The sequence below is a fragment of the Chlorocebus sabaeus genome, chromosome 8, assembly GCF_047675955.1.
Source record: "Chlorocebus sabaeus isolate Y175 chromosome 8, mChlSab1.0.hap1, whole genome shotgun sequence".
In the NCBI taxonomy this organism is placed as follows: domain Eukaryota; kingdom Metazoa; phylum Chordata; class Mammalia; order Primates; family Cercopithecidae; genus Chlorocebus; species Chlorocebus sabaeus.
Window position 1 is genome coordinate 2,218,786 of NC_132911.1, and position 21,753 is coordinate 2,240,538.

At 47.5% G+C, this 21,753-nt stretch overlaps 1 protein-coding gene across 3 annotated transcripts in view; it reads left to right on the forward strand.

Annotated features, from left to right (window-relative positions):
- DLGAP2 (DLG associated protein 2) overlaps positions 1-21,753 on the forward strand; it is a 928,742-nt gene that overhangs the window by 759,498 nt on the left and 147,491 nt on the right. For all 3 annotated transcript variants that reach the window (XM_037985419.2, XM_073017908.1, XM_037985420.2), the window contains one exon: positions 19,625-20,682. In XM_037985419.2, the coding sequence (XP_037841347.2) occupies positions 19,625-20,682 (1,058 nt within the window). The remainder of the gene's footprint in view (positions 1-19,624; positions 20,683-21,753) is intronic.

The window sequence follows — 21,753 nt, forward strand, 5'->3', positions numbered from 1 at the left end:
TTGATTCAAAGAATGTGCAAAAACTTTTACTTTAATTTACAATAGAGTTACTTTTTAAAATAGGTAGAAAGGAAAGATTGGGTTTGTGAAAATACTCTTTCTCTGCTTTCTACTGACATCCGTTAGGAGGTTCTGTTATAGTCAAATGTTTTGAAACAATTTTAAGGAATTGAACTCACAAAAAGGCTCTTCCCAGGAGAGGAACACAAGTCCAGTGTAACTTTCTGAAGTCCTCAGGAGCAAGGCTGCCTTTCTACCGGCCCAGCATGGCGCATGCCCCCAGTGAAATCACACCTTTGCTGGGCTCTGAGATGCATTCACCTGCACTTCTGTCTACTCTCCTTGCATATACGTTATTTCCAGATGATTCTTTCAAATTCATAGACCTGATCTAACCTGATCTATAGATTCCTAAATGAGATATTCTCCCCCAAAGAAATTTATCATGTTAAAAAATGTGCAGTTGTTAGTCACTGATTCTAGGGTGGGGAAAAGATTAATGGCATATATTCATATTGATGTTGCCTATTTATCATTTCATTTAGTAGAAGAACATGTTTTTCCTAAAAATGTTCTGTGCACTGATGGCAATGAACAAATACTGTCTGACCATTTTCAGGATTTAAATTTAAATTTTAAATTTTATTTAAATTTAAAATGTGGATTTTAAGTTGCAATGTTTAGACCAAGGATTATGAGTTTCTGTCATCTTAAAACTTAAAATTAACTTAATTTTCATAAAACTTCAAGTTGATAAACTGAGAAGGTCATCAACAATACCTTAAAAATACTGTGAATCAGCCTAGGCAACATAGTGAGACCCTGTCTCTACAAAAATTAAAAAATAACCTGGCGCAGCAGCATGAGCCTGTTGTCCCAGCTTCTCAGGAGGCTGAGGTGGGAGGATTGCTTGAGCAGGAGTTTGAGGCTACAGTGAGCTATGATCACACCACTGCACTCCAGACTGGGCGGCAGAGCAAGACCCTATTTTTTAAAAATACTATTAATACATATTTCAAAATTACATTTGCTTATGAAATAATTCTTAAAAGTCAAATGTTTTAAGACAAGCATTCTTCTTTTGCTGTATTCTGGTATATACATTTGGAAATTGTCAGCAGGTTATAAATTTGTGTCAAAGCAAAAATATAATCACCCAAAACCGTATAAAAGGTAAAAGAGAAAGACTGATTGGTTGGTTTAAATTAAGGAGCCCTTGATTTTGTTTCAAAGGAAACTCAAAGATATTTGGGAAACAATTATAATTTTGTGAAGCGAAAAGTGTGTTTCACAAGGCAAATTCTCTAGCACAGAGAGAAAGGTATGACCTTTTGGCTTGAGGAATAATGAGATTAGGTTTACAACTGAGAGCAGCTTTCTTTTGGGCTTTGGAAGTCATTGTTTTCAAATGTTACAATAAAGATATGTTTAAAAGCTACTTAGTTAGCCTATAAATAAGATGTCACTTGGTAATTAAGTGCAATTAACTTGCAAATGTGCTCACCATAATGCTTAATCGAAAACGTAATGAAATTCTGGAAAAGAGTTGAAGAGTTGAACACCTGAGTTTAGAATCACAAAACTCCTTATGTTCACCTTGTACCAATTGAAAGATATCTATGAGCGGTTTTTCTTTAAAATTAGAACTTTGATATATGTGGAATCAGTGGGGATTTTTGTTTTAAATTTTTTTTAAAGATTTTTTTTAAAGATGGATTTTTTTATCCATCTCGCTATTGAACCAGCTGGTCTGAGAACCTGCTGGTCAAAGATGAATCACGAGGCTGTGTGTGTGTGTGTGTGCACGTGTGTGTGTGCGCGTGTGTGAATGTGTGTGTGTGTGTGCGCACGTGCTTGTGTGAATGTGTGTGCATGTGTGTGCGTCTGTGAACGTGCGCGTGTGTGTGTGTGAAATCAGACTTTGCATGACCTACTCTGGAACATATAAGAGTTAATGCGGTGGCTCACGCTTGTAATCCCAGCACTTTGGGAGGCGGAGGCGGGCGGATCACAAGGTCAGGAGATCAAGACCATCCTGGTTAACAACGTGAAACCCCGTCTCTACTAAAAATACAAAAAACTAGCTGGGTGTGGTGGCGGCGCCTGTAGTCCCAGCTACTCAGGAGGCTGAGGCAGGAGAATGGCGGGAACCCGGGAGGCAGAGCTTGCAGTGAGCCGAGATTGCGCCACTGCACTCCAGCCTGGGCGACAGAGCGAGACTCCGTCTCAAAAAAAAAAAAAAAAAAGTTAATGAAATCCTAAATATTAGCTGAGATTGTGTTGAATGGATGAAATCTTCTTGGCCAACTCCATTTCCAAGGTGGCCTTTTCACTCCATTTGCCAGAACACACTGTTTTTGTGTCCCAGGTGTTCATTTGATTAAGCTCTTTCTGGTTGCAAAGGGCAGGCACCCAGAGCCACCTTCTGTAGGGCAAGGTCCTGTGGAGCCACAGGAGGAATCGACAGAGGCAGGCCCGGTCTCAGCAAGTGCTGGCCGCTCCCTGACAGACGCCCAGAAGTCCCCCCAGGGGTAGTGGCCACCTCTGTGAGGACACTCAGGCGGATGACTGGGCTGCAGCCCTGGTCATCACGGCCTCAGCCCTGGACAGCTGAATTGAGCCTGGCAGCTGAATTGTTCTCCATGTTGCTGCGACCCCACTGACAAACTCCTGCCCTGAGTGTCTGGATTTCAAACACCCTGAGAAAGAGGATGTGATTTATCCTCTCCATCACTCACCAACGTGAAACGCACTTGCCTGGCCTCACCCCACGATGGGTCAGGAACGACGGCCAGGAGGGCAGGAGGTTATGGGGCTGAGTGTGGCGACACGTGTGTTCACCATGCGGTTGGGTGGGTGCGCCTGGCACGCACACGTGTTCATGCAGTCAGATGGGTGTCTCTGGCATACACACATGTTGCTCACGCAGTCAGATGGGTGTGCCTGGCACGTGTTCACGCAGTCAGATGGGTGTGCCTGGCACACACGTGTTCACACAGTCAGATGGGTGTGTCTGGCACACATATGTGTTGCTCCTGCAGACAGATGGGTGTGCCTGGCACACACGTTGTGAACTCTTGCGTTGTTGGTAAGATGTGTGATGGATTTGGTTTTACCAAAAATGGCGAATGTGGAGTTATTTTTAAGGCATACTTCGTGTGCTGCTTCTTGATGTGGTTTTATCCGACAGTGTTGTTTTCATCCACCTTGGCGCAATGGCCATGGTGTTGCAAGAGGAGGTGAGTTCTGAGCAGAATTCTCACGTATCTCCACTTAGGACACAGTGTCGAGCATCGACGTGTGCCAGAGACTTACAGGGCATTGAAGGCAGACAATGGGCTGCCCCGTGCCGGCTCTCAGGGCCCTAGCCTGGATGACTTGGGCATGGACGGTGCTGTGGATGGACGGTATTGGTGATCAGCCAGCACAAGCACTGCTCTTACGTCCCTTGCGTGGCAGACACGTTGCCATCCTCTCGGAGGCTCGACCTGAGAGTCTGTTGTGTCTGCTATAATGTAACAGTCATGACACGTGAGCAGCATTAGCCCCAGTTTCTCCATTAAAGGAATTAAACCTTTTGTGAGAGTCAACTCGGTGTAGCAGGACAAGCACCTGGGGCAGGTGGGGGCACCCAGAGTATTCAGGAGAACTGTTGGTTGATGGAGTGGAAGAGGCAGAAGCCAGGGCACCGTGGTTCTGGCTGAAACTTGGGCACCTACAAGCCATCTGAACTTGGGAAAGTCACCTTCTTGGAGCAGTAATGTTGCCATCTGCCAGTCATGGGTAGTGACTGATGACTTCCTGGGATTGTTAGCAGAATCACATGAAATCAGCACCATGCCGATGACCATGAAAACTGCCTCTCATTTCATACCTGAGAACCAGTATCTTATTCATTCCTAAAAAAGTCTAACATCCATGGGGTCAGATTAGTCTAAAAAATCTAACATCCTTGGGGTCAGATTAGCCGTACAGAGGCAGATGCATTAAAATTCTGAATTTTCAAGTGAACTAAAAGATCTTCCTTTTTCCATTCCATAAACCAGAGTACCGCCTTGATCTGGAAGCATTTTGAGCCTGGTGTGATGGACTTTGCGCTTCTGCTGAAGTGTGGTATAAATTCCCACGGGCCAGCCCTGTGTCTTGACCATCCCCCGAGGACTCTCTAGAGAAAGATGTCAAGAGCAGCCCTGTCCTCAGATGCAGTCAGCAAAGTCTTAGTCTGAACCCGCATTTGGTCTTATATTCATTTCCTCTCCCTTTTGCCCAAAGCGTCGCATTCCTTTTCTGCCACTTCTCTCCCAAGTTTTCCCACCTCTTTATTTTTATTTCCATTCAAATATTTCATTTTGACACCACTGAACTAATTTCTCCCTGTAGGAGGCACTGGCCAGGCCCAGGAGGAGACATGAGGGCAGTCAGTGCTCACAGTGGCTAACATGTGATCTGCTTGCTGCAGGCCTGGCATGGTCTAGGATGTTTCCCTGTGTTGGCTCATTTAATGCCTACCATGACCCTCCAAGGCAGGGGCCCTTCACACCTAGGAGGAGTCAGGAAGTCTCCCAAGGCGGCACCGCTGGTATGTGGTGGACCGCTGCTGCTCTGCAGTCTGGCTTTCAAGCCTCTGGGTTCTCCTGGAGCTTACGACCTAATGGGTGTGCATGCGTGCATATGTGTGTACAAAAGCATGTGTATGTGTTTGCACGCGCGTGCAAGTTTGTGCATGTACATAATCATGCATGTGTGGTTACACATGTGCACATAGTTGTGTGTGCCTTTGTGTGTGTGTGAGTGTGTGTTGGCATGGAGGTGAACAAGGCAGGAAAAGGGGGAGGCCATGACAGTTTTTAATGTCGTTAAAATTATTTCTTATCCTTGAGTTCCAAAGGATGTCTGCCAAAGCCTTCCCTGATTCTCCGGTGCCTGCCACCACCACCCTGCCCCAGTCTCTCAGCTGTACCCCTTTGTCTGCAGGAGGAACCCTATTCCAAGGATTGTCCTACTCACCCGTTTCTCCTGTTAGACTATGAACACCACACCTTGCTTCTGTAGGACAGGGACCGTCCTGCTTATCTCTCTATCCCCAACATCTGCTGTGGAGCCTGCAACTCATGATGCCTGTGGCTTCATGGATGCAAGGACGGAAGGACAGATGGAAGGATGGATGGATGAAAGGATGGATGGATGAAAGGATAGATGGATGGAAAGAAGGAAGGAAGGATAGATGGACAGATGGATAAATGGATGGATGGATGGAATAAATGTCACAGGAAAAGTGCAGATAAAATTCTAATGTTCAGAGAAAAGAGAACTAAATTTAGGTAGGAGAGTTTAGGAAGATGCTCATAGGAGAAGAAAGCTCTTACATATGGGTCTTAAAGATGGATGGAGTGGCCGTAAGTAAGGAGGTGAATCAGAGCAAGACACTGCCGGGGAGCTGTCCATGGTGAGGGCAGCTGTAGCCTCATGCAGAGTCCCTGCATTTGAGGATGAGAAGCTGGCCTGGGGCATCTGCAGTGCTCGGGGCTGCATGTCCCACACACCGTGGCCTTAGTCCTCCCTGCGCTCCCTGCCTTTTCTTCCTTTTCCTTCCTGTTTTCTCTCTCATTCATTCTCAATTCTCTCTTCTTTTTATCACTATCTACATCACCCAAATACACTTCTTAACTAATTAAAATCTCTACAGTGTGTTCAAAAGTTATTTCTCACCTGCAGGACTCCCTTGACCTCCAGGCTGTCCATCCCCCCCATTTCATTATGCCCCCAAAAGGCTGTGCACGTTTTAAAACATGTTCTCTCCACAAACACAGAATTCCCTGAGCCCCTAAGCAGAACTGAATAGAGAGGAAATGAAAAGCATATTAAATTCCTCTTAGATCCCCAGGCTGATTTCTTTAAGGCTCAGTGCTCAGGCTGCATGATAAGATAACCATTTTGTGAAAAGATGAAAGCTGCTCCGGGCAGGCCGACTTTGTGCAGGTACAGTACAGCTAGGGAGGCGCTTATGTCTCCGTCCTTCCTCCCCCGCTCCCATCTCACCACCTCTTTTCTGTTGAGATTGTCTAGAATGCCCTGGCCCTCTTTTCTATCCATCGGATTTTACCATTTTCATTCCAACCTCTCTTGTCAGAGGCAAAGCCCCAGGGTGCAGCCCTCCCCACAGCGTGGCCACAGTCACTCAGAAATCCAGAGAGTCACGCCCCCCGTGCACGTGTGTGTGAATCCATCAGCGCAGCGCCCTCAGACCCCCACCCTGAGGCACGGCCCCTCATGTCAGGACAGCTGTCACTCATCCTTTTTTTTTTTCTTTTTTGAGACAGAGTCTTGCTGTTGCCCAGGCTGGAGTGCAGTGGTGCGATCTCCACTCACTGCAACCTCCACCTCCCAGGCTTAAGTGATTCTCATGCCTCAGCCTCCTGAGTAGCTGCGATTACAGGTGCACACCACCACGCCTGGCTAATTTTTATATTTTTAGTAGAGATGGGGTTTCACCCTGTTGCCCAGGCTGATCTTGAACTCCCAACCTCAAGTGATCCACCTGCCTCGGCCCCCCAAAGTGCTGGGATTCCAAGCTTGAGCCACGGCACCTGGCCTGTCACTCATCCTTTTTCGTTTGTTTTCATAACTAACAGCATGTCCACCAACAGACTCTGAGAAAGCTCAGGCAGCACATATTCTCTGGGGCGTAATCGCTGCTGTTGGCCGGATGCCTTCCACATTGAGATTCAACCCACAGACAAGTTGTCAAGTCCATCTGGGTAAGGACTCCGAAGAGGAAAACAGGTTACCACGTGACACAACTAGCCACACCATTAAAACACTGGCGACTGTTGCTGTGATGGACAGCTCTAATCTCGGTGCCCTTGGGGATAACAAGCCCATCCCCACGAGCTAAGTGAGAATTTAACTTGTGCCTGGAGCCAGAAGCGTGACGCGGAGGGGACGGGGGTCCGTTGAGCCTTGCCAGGATTCCGCGCCCTCACCAGGAGCTGTGATGGGGCCACCTTCTCCCTCTCCAGACCCCACTTTCCTGTTTGGAGGATGCCTGCCCCCACCAAGAGCTGTGATGGGGCCACCTTCTCCCTCTCCAGGCCCCACTTTCCTGTTTGGAGGATGCTGACAGCAAGACCTGCCCACATTGCATTGCTTTGCATGTCTAGCTGTGCTTGATACAGAAGACCTTTTGTGTGGATGTGTGACACGCCTCAGAGCTGGCAGGTGGGACACAGTGTGCCATGAGCACCATGGCCCACGTCCTGTGGGACCTCCCTTCCCTGTCTTCTTCCTGTGCCTCCGAGGCCCCTCAGTCCATCAGCAGCCGAAGAGACCCCTTCAAGTGTCAGTAGCTTCCCGTCTCTTCTCTGTTCCTATGGCCTCCAGACTCAGAAGCCCGGCAAAGTCCTGTGATTGCCAGCACCACCCTTCAGGACCCAGACAGGGCCTCCTCTTGCCTGCTCTCCCTGTGGTCCTCCTCCCTAGCAGTGCCACCCCAGGCACCAACTCACAGCTGTGGACGCACCGTGCCTGGAACCCTCCACCCAGGACCCTCAGAGAGCCGTCCTACTTCCTTAGGTCTCTGCCCCAGTCAAGCCCTCCCCGCCACACCTGTCCCAGGGGGTAAAGCCTCGAAAGGCGTAGTGATCAGCCCCTTGCCCAGCATTTTTTAGAGTGTTCGTCACTGTCTGACGTGTGCCTGTTTATCTGTTTATTGCCAGTACCACCTCCCAACTGAAGACTGTGGAGCAGGGGCTGTTTCACTAACTGTCCGCCATGGTGCCTTGTTTGCAGCAGGTGCTTTGTAAATTTTGTTTGAATGGCTGGGTTTAGTCATTAATGAAAGAGAGAGAAAGGAAGGCAGGAAAACACTTTTAAAACTAATACCACAGAAGATCTATCTAAAACCTCTCCAATTCTGTAATTCTATGACCTCATGAGAAACAAAACAAAACAAAACAAAACAAAACCCAAAAATAAAAAACACCCACCTAGTGACCATGATGTAACAAACTTCCTCCTAGGCTGGGCGCTGGAGTTGGGTGCAGCTGCACCGCTCTGCTGCCTTGCAGACCCCTCCAGGGAGCTGGACACACGCTGGTGTCTCACCCCACGGAGGGGGCATCGCTGTGGCCAGAGCCCAGCAGGGGCGGCCGTGACCGGCTGTGCTTCCTCTCAGAAACTGCCTGTACCTTCTGGAAATATGAAATACGGCAACCACACAACCATTGCTGGATAATACATTTCTACCTTTGAAAATGGTTTGAAACTACACAGACATCCAGGTCTCATCTATTTAGGGCTACGATTTTAGAAACAGTAGAATTTTTGTTACAAAAACATTTAAATAAAGAAGTACAAAGAAGCGCCTGTGAGTACAGCAGCAGAATCGTTTCCACAGAATTCGGCCCAGGGATCCACAGTTCGGTAACCGGCACGGGATTGTCTACAGGGCCCAGGATTTTCTACAGAGCCCTTCCTCTCAAGAGCGTCAGAGTGCTTGAAAATATTAACCATGTGTTATTCGGAACAATTCCAGCCTTGGAAATTTGCGGAGGATGAAAACTTTGCCAGCTGACCTAGAGGAGAGCTTCACCCAAATTCTTATCTCCACTGAGCCCCTAATGCACACTTCCTTTTTACGTTTAATCCATTTATTTATTCATTCCATTATCAAACACTCATTGAGACCTCTGTTGGTAGTTTAAGAAATTCTACTAAGTATACAGCATGACTCAGATTAAAGAGGCCAATTGGGACACACAATATCAAACATAAAAATTAATGTAAGACAATGCAGAGCATAAACCTGGTAGCTACTAATATTTACTGATATCACAGACTCCTGAGCTGCACCCCAGAGGTATGGTCTTACTGCACCTGGGATGATGTCCAGAAATTTGTCCTTTACACACTTCCTGGGTGATGCTGAGGTGTAGCCTCAGTTTAAAGCCCTTTGAACTATGGGAAAATAAAGGCAAACCTCAAACAGATAAGGAAATGCAAGACCTCAGCCAGCTGTCCCAGGACCAGATCTTGGATCCCATGAGTGGGAAACAGCAGAGCACACTGGGTTCCGGACCCTCTGCCAGCTCACCCAGATGGGATCTAAGGATTTCCCTTAAGCTTTCCTCAGCAGTTATCTGGGTGGGGGATTAAGAACCATCAGCCATTCGTGTGTAACTCAAACTCACATTATCGGGTCAGTTAACAGATTTACTAATTTATACCTCGCTTCATTTCATGAGGAACTGAAGTGAGAACAGAAACGTGTGCAACGGAATCATGGAACGTCCACTGAATCCACAATCGTGGTCAAGGAACGTTAAGCGGGAATGAAGGGCAAAGAAAAAAGACACAAGTGACTGTCACAGGACCTTCGATCTTTGGTTTAAGAGCCTCGGATGTGTCTCTGAGCCACATGGTGATCAGAGCAACCCAGGAAACAGCTCCAGCCACATTCTTTGTTCTGTGGAGAAGGAGGAGATTTAGAAGCAAAAAATAAACATACCTGCTTTCCTAAATTTTACAAAGCAGAGCTTTGACTGAGTTCTAAAGCAAGTGAAGAAAAATTTTAAGTGAAGTGTGTCCATATTCGATTTTGAGTTTCTGTGTATGTCTTCCTCCATCACGTGTGTATATTTATTTTATTCGAGCTTTATGGGGATACAAGTCACACACCATACAAGTCATGCTTTAGGATGTACAATTCGGTGGCGTTCAGTAGATTTACAGGTATGTGCAACCATCACTCTAATAAATTTAAAACATCTTCACCCCAAAAAGCAACCCTGTGCCTTAGCAGCCGCCTGCCCTCTCACCCGCCGGGCGATGCTGGGAATCAACAATCTGTTTTCTGTTTTGAGATCTGCCTGTTCTGGACACTGTATACAAATGAAATCGTACATTGGGGGTCCCTTGTGACTGGTTTCTTTCCCGTGGCATAAGGTTTTGAAATCCCTTCCCTGGTGCAGCACGTTTCTGGGCTTAACTGGTTTTCATTGCTGAAAACAATTGCATCGTGGGGTGCAGCCCCCATGTTTGTCCAATCGTCCGTCGGGCGGCATTCAGGTTGTCTCCACTTCTTGGCGACTATGAATGATGTCGCTGTGAGCATTCTTACACAGGCTTTTGCCTGGATGTGTTTTCATTTCTCTTGGATGTGCACCTCGGAGTGGACTCACTGGGGCATTTGGTGACTCTATGTTCAGCCTTTTGAGGACCCGCCAGCCTGTTCTCCCTTCCCCAGCAGCCTGCGAGGTTCCAGTTTCTCTGCATCGTCATCAAGGTTTGGAACTGTGTCCTTTTCCCTCTGTCGACCCCGGGGGCTTGAGTGGTACCGCACTGTGGTTCTGATTTCATTTCCCTACTGGCGAATGATGCTGAACGCCTTTCTGTGTGCTCTTTGGCCGTTAGGATGTCTTCTTTGGAGAAATATTCAGCTCCTTTTTTTTGGATGCCCATTTTTATTTGGATTATTTGTCTTATAATGGAGTTGTCAGATTTATAGATTCTAGATTCAAGTTCCTTCTCAAATATGTGATTTACAAAAATGTTTCCCATTCTGTGGATGACCTTTGCATTTTCTTGATGCCATCTCTTAAAGCATTAAAGTTTTTAATTTTAGGTAGTTCATTTTATCTATATTTTTTCCTGTGCTTTGGTGACATGTCTAAGAAACCATTGCCTGGTTCACAATCACAAAGAAATGCATCTATGTTTTCTTCAAATAGCTTTACAGTTTGAGCCCTTTTCTGTCTTTAAGCCACTTTGAGTTCATTTTTGCAGATTGTGTAAGATGGGGGGTTAAATTCATTGTTTGGTGTGTAGAAACTGGGTTCTCCTAGCATTATTTGTAGGAGAGACTATTCTTTCCCCTCTGGGTGACCTTGTCTCCCTTATCAAAAGTATCACAAGTGCAGGTGCATGTCTGAACTCCAGTTCAGTTCCATGGGTCCGTGTGTGCACCCTTGTGTGGGGCCCCACCCTTTTGATTACTATCACTTTGTGATTCTTGGGATCCATAAGTGTGAGTCTTCCAACCTGTTTCTTCTCAAGATTGTTTTCGCTTCTCAGGACCCATTGCATTTCTATATGAATTTGAGGATTGGCTTTTGCACTTCTGCACACAATGCCATCTGAGGTTTTGGCAGGAATTTCAGGGAATCTGTAGGTCACTTGGTGACCTTAACAATATTAAGTCTGCTAATCCATGAACATAGGATGTCTTTTCATTTGTGTAAGTCTTGCTTAATTTCTTTCAGTAGTAATGTTTTCTAGTTTTCAGTGTATGAATCTTTCACCTCCTTTTTTAAAGTTTACTTATTTTTTATTATACTTTAAGTTCTAGGGTACATGTGCACAATGTGCAGGTTTGTTACATATGTATATGTGTGCCATCTTGGTGTGCTGCACCCATTAACTCGTCATTTACATTGGGTATATCTCCTAATGCTATCCCTCTCCCCTCCCCCCGCCCCATAACAGGCCCCAGTGTGTGATGATCCCCTTCCTGTGTCCAAGTGTTCTCAGTGTTCATTTCCCACCTGTGAGTGAGAACATGCGGTGTTTGGTTTTCTGGTCTTGTGATAGTTTGCTGAGAATGATGGTTTCCAGCTGCATCCATGTCCCTACAAAGGACATGAACTCATCCTCTTTTATGGCTGCATAGTATTCCATGGTGTATATGTGCCACATTTTCTTAATCCAGTCTGTCATTGATGGACATTTGGGTTGGTTCCAAGTCTTTGCTATTGTGAATAGTGCCGCAATAAACATACGTATGTATGTGTCTTTATAGCAGCATGATTTATAATCCTTTTGGTATATACCCGGTAATGGGATGGCTGGGTCAAATGGTATTTCTAGTTCTAGATCCTTGAGAATCGCCACACTGTCTTCCACAATGGTTGAACTAGTTTACAGTCCCACCAACAGTATAGAAGTGTTCCTATTTCTTCACATCCTCTCCAGCACCTGTTGTTTCCTGACTTTTTAATGATCACCATTCTAACTGGTGTGAGATGGTATCTCACTGTGGTTTTGATTTGCATTTCTCTGATGGCTAATGATGATGAGCATTTTTTCATGTGTCTGTTGGCTGCATAAATGTCTTCTTTTGAGAAGTGTCTGTTCATATCCTTCACCCACTTTTTGATGGGGTTGTTTTTTTTCTTGTAAATTTGTTTGATTTCTTTGTAGGTTCTGGATATTAGTCCTTTGTCAGATGAGTAGATTGCAAAAATTTTCTCCTATTCTGTAGGTTTCCTGTTCACTCTGATGATAGTTTCTTTTGCTGTGCAGAAGCTCTTTAGTTTAATTAGATCCCATTTGTCAATTTTGGCTTTTGTTGCCATTGCTTCTGGTGCTTTAGAAATGAAGTCCTTGCCCATGCCTATGTCCTGAATGGTATTGCCTAGGTTTTCTTCTAGGATTTTTATGGTTTTAGGTCTAACATTTGAGTTTCCAATCCATCTTGAATTAATTTTCGTATAAAGTGTAAGGAAGGGATCCAGTTTAAGCTTTCTACATATGGCTAGCCAGTTTTCCCAGCACCATTTATTAAATAGGGAATCCTTTCCCCATTTCTTGTTTTTGTTAGGTTTGTCCAAGATCAGATGGTTGTAGATGTGTGGTATTATTTCTGAGGGCTCTGTTCTGTTTCATTGGTCTATATCTCTTTATAAGAGACAAAATCTCACTCTGACACTCAGGCTGGAGTGCAGTGATGCAAGCTCGGCTCACTGCAGCCTTGAAATCCCAGACTCAAGCAATCCTCCCATGTTAGCCTCCCAAGTAACTGGGACTACATGTGCCTACCACTATGCCTGGCTAATTTTTGTATTTTTTGTAAAGATGGGGTTTTGCCATGTTGTCCAGGCTGGTCTCAAACTCCTGGGCTCAAGTGATCCCCCCATCTCAGCATCCCAAAGGGCTGGGATTACAGGTGTCAGTGACTGTGTCTGGCCCTCTTTTACATCCTTGGTTAGGTGGTCCCAGGGATTTTATTATTTTTAGATGTTATTTTAAGTGGAATTTTTTTTTTTAATTTCCTTTTGGGGTTTCTCATTGCTAATGTATAGAAATACAATTGATTTTTTATTTTGCTCTTGTAACCTGCTCCTTTGCTGAGCAGCAGTGAAAGTGCGCATCCTTGTCTTGTTCTCTTCTCACAGGGAGCGCTTTCAGCCCTTCATCATTAAGTATGATGTTAGCTGTGGGTTTCCCATAAATGCCCATTATCATGTTGGGAAAGTTCCCTCTAGTCCTAGTTCTCTGAGTGTTTTTATCATAAAATGGTGATGTACTTTGTCAAATGCCTTTTCTGTATCAACTGTGTTGAGTATGTGGCCTTTTCCCCTTTGTTCTATTAAAGTGATTTATTACATTTATTGATTTTCCTATGTTGAACCACCCTTGCACAGATGGGATGAATTCTATGTAGTCACGGTGTGTAATTCTCGTGTGCTGCTATATTTGATCTGCTAGTATTTTTGAGATTTTTTTTTTTTTTTTTTTTTTTTTTTTTTGAGACAGAGTCTCGCTTTTGTCACCAGGCTGGAGTGCAGTGGTGTGATCTTGGCTCATTGCAACCTCCATCTCCCGGGTTCAAGCGATTCTCCTGCCTCAGCCCCCTGAGTAGCTGGGACTACAGGTGCAAACCACCATGCCTGGCTTACTTTTGTATTTTTAGTAGAGATGGGGTTTCACCAGGTTGGCCAGGATGGTCTTGACCTCTTGATGTCGTCGTGATTCACCCGCCTCGGCCTCCCGAAGTGCTGGGATTACAGGCATGAGCCACCGTACCTGGCCTATTTTTGAGGATTTTTGCATCTGTATTATAAGGGATATTTATCTATAGTTTTCTTTTCTTGTCTTTATCTGGCTTTGCTAGCAGGGTAATTCTGGCCCTGACAGAATTACCATAGAATGGGCTTGGAAGCATTCCTGCCTATTCTAGTCCTGGGAGACTTTGAGAGGGATTGGTGTTAATTCTTTTTTAAATATTAATAGAATTAACTTGTGTCACCATCTGGTCCTGGACTTTTCTTTGTCAGGAGTTTTTCAATTATTGATTCAATCTCTTTGCTTGCTATTGGTCTGTTGGGATTTTCTGTTTCTTCTTGAAGTAATTTGTGTTTTTTATGAATTTATTTATTTCATCTAGGTTATTTAATTTTTATCATGTATTTTTTGTAACATTCTCTTATAATCCTTTTTATTTTTTAAAAGTCAGTGGCAAGCCCTTTTATTTCTGATTTTAATAATTTGAGTTTTCTCACATTTTGAGTTTTAGTCTAGGTAAAGGTTTGCCAGTTTTGTTGATATTTTTTAAAAACAAAATTTTGATTTCATTGATTCTCCATTGTTTCTTTTTTTATTTATCTCTGTGCTGATCTTCTTTCTTTCATTCTGCTAGCTTTGGCTATAGTTTTCCTTTTCTGTTTATGTGAATTTTAAGATCAGCTTTTGAATTTCTAAGTAGTAACCAACTAGAATTTGATAGGGATTGTGTAGAATCTGTACATTAATTTGGGAATTCTTTCTGTCTTAACCACGTCTTAACCATTGGATTAAGCATTCCAATCCATGAATATGGTATGTCTTTCCATTTATCTAGATTGTCACAATTTCTGTCAACAATGCTTGACAGCTGTCGGCATTCAAATCTTATACTTTTTGCTAACATTTTAAGGAACTTTTTAAAAATGGGGCTTCAGATAGGTTCCTTTTGCCATATGGTGGACTATGCCTTTCATACCGTCATACAGTAAATACAGAAATAGGTTCAATCTCTGTTTCTTACTATGATCCTTGGCCTATGTTTGCACTTGTGTTTGACCAATGTTTTGACCAATGGCAGGGTGGGCTCCAGGGCCTGGGGGGCTTTAAGAGAACCAGGATGAGCAGGTGTCACTTGGGGGACAGAGAAAGGGACAGCAGAGCAGATGGAAAGAGATGGCCGAGTCAGTCAGTGTGATTCTAGCACCACCAGGGCTGTCACCATGTTCAACAACTACAATTACAGTTTCTGAGGAAACGTTGCTTATGTTTAACTAGTTTGTGAAAAATACACTGTGGTAGAGTATATCAGTTTTTATTTAGAAACTCGCTCCATGGTCCACTTTATAAAGCTTTTGTTGTTCTGTTTTGTCTTGTTTGTTTGGTTTTTGCTTTAAGTTCAGCAGGCTTCCACTTCCAGCAGGGCAATTATTTCTAGGATGGAGGGCAGGAGAGATACATGCTGAGGGTCTCCCCGTCCCTTTCCTAAGCAGAAGAAAATGCAGGCAGATAAGGCTGGGTCAGATGAGCTTCAGGCAGGGAGGAAGAACTCGCATTCCTAGTGGGAAGGGCCCCCCATTGCCTGTAGTCAGGGGAAGGCTGGGGAGGACCCCTGTGCACGGCCTCTTCCTCTCTGCTCTCACACTGGTGGCTGCCCTGGGTAAGCTGCATGCTTTCCCCAAAGCCCTGGGCTGAGATCATCACCAAGGTGTGCAGGCAGCTGGCTGGCTCAGGTCAGCCCCGTGTGGAACTACTCGCTGGGTTTGGACAAGAAAGTAGGAGAGTAAGGCTCCAAACACTACCTTCCTATCCATCAACGGCCAAGTAAGATGTGGGAATGCTGCCCATCCACCCTCAGTTTCCTCAGCCTGCAACAGGGTAAGCGCTGCTCCGTGAAGACTGTCGGAGGGTCAGAGGGGACCTCCTGGGAAGAGCCTCCCAAGCATGACGTGCACCCTGTAAATGCTCCATGAAGGGATGGAGGGTTGGAGGGGACCTCCCAGGAACAGTCCCACAAGCATGGCGTGCACCCTGTAAACTCACTGCGTTCTTCACGTTTTTATTCCTACACTCACAATATGCTGTTTAGATTGGGTAGGCCAGCCGCCCTATAAGTGCAACAGTAAGACTTGCATTTACATTCTATTCTGAATTTGGGGAGATGGTTGTCCATTCATGAATAATGACTATAATTGCTGTTTTTTCTCTTAATGACAAAAATGGTGTCGTGAAGAGCTGGAAATTGGGAAACTAAGATGCTTTCTGCCTTTTGTGTTTGCGACCTCATTTTCACAAAAAGAAATTACCAGCCCCTAAGTATTTATTATATACATCGTGTACATCTAAAAAAAACCCAAAAACCTAGCTCAGTACTCATGACACGTTCTAGTGTTGCCACTGTTTACAGCACGCTGCCATTGTCATTATTGTGATAATATTTTAAAGTACATGTTTCCATGCATCCATCAGGAAATCCAGTCCTGTACAGTGGAAATGAGAATGTGGTATCAAAATGTGGCACAATCAAATTTAATTCATTTCAGTTAAATTTTATCTTTTATGCTGTTCTTTTATGGAGCCACATTCATAAGCTAGCTTCTAGGCTAAACATTAGGCAGAAATAGGATACGTGAGTGGGGCAGTAATGGACTCACTTTTTAATATGAAGGGAGATTAGAATTGTATTAAATTACACATTAATGGAAAAACAAAGTAAAAGATAATAGGATGACAACTTTATGCTGCTGTAAAGTCTGGATTACAGCACATAGTTTTGCTATTTAGCAGTTGAATATTGAATTTCATTTGAAAACTTGCTTTTAATTATATTAAAATAATATCTAAATATTCCCCCAGTGTATTAAAGTGCCCTCGTTATAATTTGACTATTCGAGAAAGGAAGACGCAGCCAGGCCATTACAGCAGGTGCTCCTGTGAGACAGCCGGGCCGTTACAGCAGGTGCTCCTGTGAGACGGCGTGGGCACCTGAAATATAACACAGTGAGGCTCACTTTGAAGTTAAGGGATCTGTTTATCCTTGAACTGGAGACTGTGAGAGGATGCAGGAGAAATCGCTTTGCTGGCCTCAGTGGGAGAAACAGCCCCACACCTTGCTGTCAGTCTTGGGATCCCTCAGGAAATCTTTATATTCCCTTCTGCTTTCACACTTGGATGTGAGAAGCTGGTCCCTGACTTCCCAAGGACCCATGAAATCGCATCCCTTCCTTATCCCATGTTTCCGTGGCCATGCTGACCCGGACGGCCGGCAGCCCCGGATCGTGAAACGGGACGTTTCGAGGCCATACCTAGGATTAGTCATTTGGTAAACTTTCTCAGCAGGGGATTTGTTTTTTGGTGTTTGTTTGTTTGTTTGTTTTGGTTTTTTTTTTTTTTTTTTTGCCTTGGTTACCTGGAGGGTTGGGGTTGGACGCAATGGGAAAACTCTCACTCCCCATCACTCCGCTTGCTTTCTCTGGCATCCACGTTGCTCAGGGAGTCAGAGTGGGCGGCTCTGTGAGTGCAGGGGCATGACGGACTCACCCCAGGACTGCAGGCAGGGGTGCGTCTCAGGCTGCGGAGGGTGGTGGGGAGAGAGGAGGAAGTGGAAGAGACGCTTACGGTGATAGGGGAGCTGGCAGGCAGGAACTCGTTCCGGGATCCGACGCACCGAGATGGCCCAGGGGAGGCAGCTGTTGGACAAACGTGTGGGGGATAGTTCCCTTCCTGAGGAGATGGCCACACTCAGCCCTTGAGGAGGCCACTTCTTGCTCCTGTCTGGAGGACAGGACACAGCAAGGCCGAGTGGTGTGGAGCCAGGTCTTGGAGTGAATGCAGGGGATGCCTTCCAGGCCTGGGAGCAGAGGCGGCAGAACCCAGGCAGCGACATCTGCAAATGATGGCAGCCCGGTGTGCTTACGGCCCAGAAGACTCACAGGGACGTGTGGACCGTGAGGCAGAGGGAGGCTCAGCAGCTCCTCTGGTCATCACAGAGCTTGGACGTCTGCTCTGGGCCTGGCACTGCTCCAGGGTGGCCCGTGGCTGTCACAAGGCAGGCAGCTGAGTCCGCAGGGAGCTTGCTGTCCTAGCCGTGGCCTTGGTTACAGGCCAAGAAGACAGGGCTCCCCTAAAAGTTGGTGGATGGGCTGGGGTGCATTTGAGGGGGACAGCCCCACAGCTATGTCTGGGTGGAGGCAGGGGAGAGGGGGACAGAGGAGGAAGCCATCGTGATGGTCCTGGTGACAAGGAGGAGGGTCTGGGAAGGGAGGGGCCTGGGATGGAGGAGTCAGGTGTGGGGTTGTGGGGGGCCTGCCAGGAGGAGGAAGATGTAGGTGCAGAGACCAGGGGGAGCAACAGGCCGTGGAGCTGGCAGATCCTCCTTCTCTGCAGGTCACCTCAGCGCCCAGCTGCCTTCCTAGGGAGAGAGGAGAGAGCAAGCGACCTGCCCCTTGGTGGCTCAGCGGCCCTCATTCAGGCTGTGCTGTGTTGTAGCCACGGCCTCACTCCTCCAGGCATTCAGGGAAAGCTCACTGCAGGCCGCAGAAGGGCACAAGGAGGAGTCGGGTGGGCGGGGATGCAGCCTGGCCTCTGGGAGGAGTCGGGTGGGCGGGGATGCAGCCTGGCCTCTGGGAGGAGTCGGGTGGGCAGGGATGCAGCCTGGCCTCTGGGAGGAGTCGGGTGGGAGGGCATGCAGCCTGGCCTCTGGGAGGAGTTTGGTGGGCGGGGATACAGCCTGGCCTCTGGGAGGAGTTTGGTGGGAGGGGATGCAGCCTGGCCTCTGGGAGGAGTCAGGTGGGAGGGCACACACCCTGGCCTCTGGGAAAGGAGACATAGCTGCCCCCACACAGATGGGGCCTCGAGAAAGCCCCTCCCATCCTCACTGGCCTGTAAGAATGTGAACTGAACAAATGATTTCGCGATTAATATGTGTGTATGTGATATATGAGCTTACCAGACAATATCACCCATCAAATACCAGATGCTGTTTTTAAAACTTCTTAAGCTGTACCACACAACTGAAATCTAAGTGAAATACAACTATGCTTTTCCCCCAAATTGTTAATTTCCTTTAATACCACAAAATCCAGCTGTCAAGAGACCTGTTGAATCTACTAGCTGCTAAATCTTGGTCATTAACCATTTGGGAACGTCAGTGTTCCCTCTCCACTCCTCACACTTTGTGATATAAAAACAACTGCGTGGCCAGGTGCAGTGGCTCACACCTGTAATCCCAGCACTTTGGGAGGCCAGTGGATCACCTGAGGTCAGGACTTTGAAACGAGCCTGACCAACATGGCGAAACCTCGTCTCTACTAAAATTACAAAATTAGCTGGGCGTGGTGACGCATGCCTGTAGTCCCAACTACTCAGGAGGCTGAGGCAGGAGAATGGCTTGAACCCGGTAGGCAGAGGTTTCAATGAGCTGAGATCGTGCGATTGCACTCCAGCCTGGGCGACGGGGCGAGACTCTGTCTCAAAAAACACACACAAAAAACAAAATTAACCGGGGCAGTGGCGGACGCCTGTCATCCCAGCTATTTGGGAGGCTGAGACGGGAGAACCGCTTGAACCCGGGAGGCGGAGGTTGTAGTGAGCCGAGATCGCGCCCTTATCCTCCAGCCTGGGCGACAGAGCAAGACTCTGTCTCAAAAATAATAATAATAATAATAAAGAAAATAAAGAAAAAAATAAACCAGAAACCACAAACCTGCCCTCTCGAGTGCCCAGGCCAGACACGGACACTGATTACTGAAAACACAGCCCACGGTGGGAGTCACACATTCCCCTTCCCCGCGCCTGGGGGTTTCCGCCGCGCTTCCGGGTGCTGAATGCCGTTTCTGTTTCCCCGCAGACCCGCAGTACTCATGGTCGCCCACGCAGCACTTCAATGAGGAGCGCTACTCGCCCGCGCCCAGGAGCATGAAGGGCCTCTCCGGAAGTCGGACCCAGCCGCCGCTGTGTCCCGGGCACACGTGCGGTCTGGCGCCCCCCGAGGACTGCGAGCACCTGCACCGCGGGCCCGACGCGCGGCCGCCCTACCTGCTGAGCCCCGCGGACAGCTGCCCCGGGGGGCGCCACCGCTGCTCGCCGCGCAGCTCGGTGCACTCGGAGTGCGTGATGATGCCCGTGGTGCTGGGCGACCACGTGTCCAGCAGCACCTTCCCGCGGATGCACTACAGCTCGCACTACGACACGCGCGACGACTGCGCCGTGGCCCACGCGGGCGCCAAGATCAACCGCATCCCGGCCAACCTGCTGGACCAGTTCGAGAAGCAGCTGCCGCTGCACCGGGACGGCTTCCACACGCTGCAGTACCAGAGGACGTCCGCGGCCGCCGAGCAGCGCAGCGAGAGCCCCGGGCGGATCCGCCACCTGGTACACTCCGTGCAGAAGCTCTTCACCAAGTCGCACTCGCTGGAGGGCTCCTCCAAGAGCAACGCCAACGGCACCAAGGCGGACGGCCGGGCGGACGACCACCACCACGCCCACCACGCCAAGCACAGCAAGAGGAGCAAGAGCAAGGAGCGCAAGCCCGAGGGCAAACCCCGGCCTGGCGTGAGCAGCTGGTGGAGCTCGGACGACAACCTGGACAGCGACAGCACCTACCGGACGCCCAGCGTGCTCAACCGGCACCACCTGGGCCCGGTGGCCCACTGCTACCCCGACGCGCTGCAGAGCCCGTTCGGGGACCTGTCCCTCAAGACCTCCAAAAGCAACAACGACGTCAAATGCTCAGCCTGCGAGGGTTTGGCGCTGACGCCCGATGCCAAGTACCTGAAGCGCAGCTCCTGGTCCACGCTGACGGTCAGCCAGGCCAAGGAGGCCTACCGCAAGAGCTCACTGAACCTGGACAAGCCGCTGCTGCACCAGGACACCAAGCCCGCCCTGAGGCCGTGCCACTACCTCCAGGTAAGCAGGCGCACGGCCCTGTGGAGGCCGACTCCGCACAGCAGGTGGTTTTGTCGTTATTCCATTTTTCATTGACAGATGACAACTGCATACACATTTAGGGTGTGCAACAGGATGTTCTGATATATGGATGTGTTCTGGGACGGCTCCACCGAGCTGTTAAAACACACATGACCTTAATACGTTTTTTCTTTTGTGGTGGGAACACTTAAAATCCACTCTGGGTGATTTCCAAGTATTCAATACACGGTTGTTAACTGATGCTACTGTGCGGGCCAACAGGTCTCTTGAGCTGACCCCTCCTCACTGAAATGTCCGTTGACCAACATCTCCCAGTTCCTCCCCATCCCCAGTCCCTCTGGTAACCACAGTTCCACTCTCTGCTTCTATGAGTTCAGCTGTTTCAGATGCCACCTGTGAGAGCAACGGTGTGACCTCTGTGTGCGCCGGGCTCATCCTGCTCTGCAGTTTCTTCCAGCTCCCCCATGTTGTGGAGAATGGCAGGTCTCCCTCTTTCAAAGGTTGAATAGTGTCCCCTGTGTATGTACCGCATCTTCTTTATCCATCATTTGCTGGTAGACTCCAGGGTTGACCGCACACTATGGCTTTGTGTGTGGGGCTGCAGGAATGGCAAGACGTTATTTACAGGCAGCTCTCATGCATGACTCTGGCCTTCTCTGGGAGGGCCTCTGGAGATCCCAATTCCTCCTGGGAACCTACTCTAAACACAGTGGGCCATTTCTTTAATGCCTCTAAGGCTGGAGGGTTTAACAACCACAGCAAACACAGACTAGCCCCTGTGGATATTTTCCACGTGAAAGCTGATGGACCGGCCTAATGGAAATGGGCCTGCGACATTTGTGAGTTCACTCCTTGCACCTGACCGCAGCCTCTCTAAGCCCCACCACCACAAAAAGCCTGATTATGGAAAAGGCCTCTGTGTCTCTGGGGTGTGGATTAAATGAATTTACCAAAGGCAAAAACAAATGAAAGAAGGTAGATCCCTAGAGCTGGCATATTGCGGAATTGTCTGTTTTATGTGATTTCCCTCTCTGTCTCTGGATTGTGCCA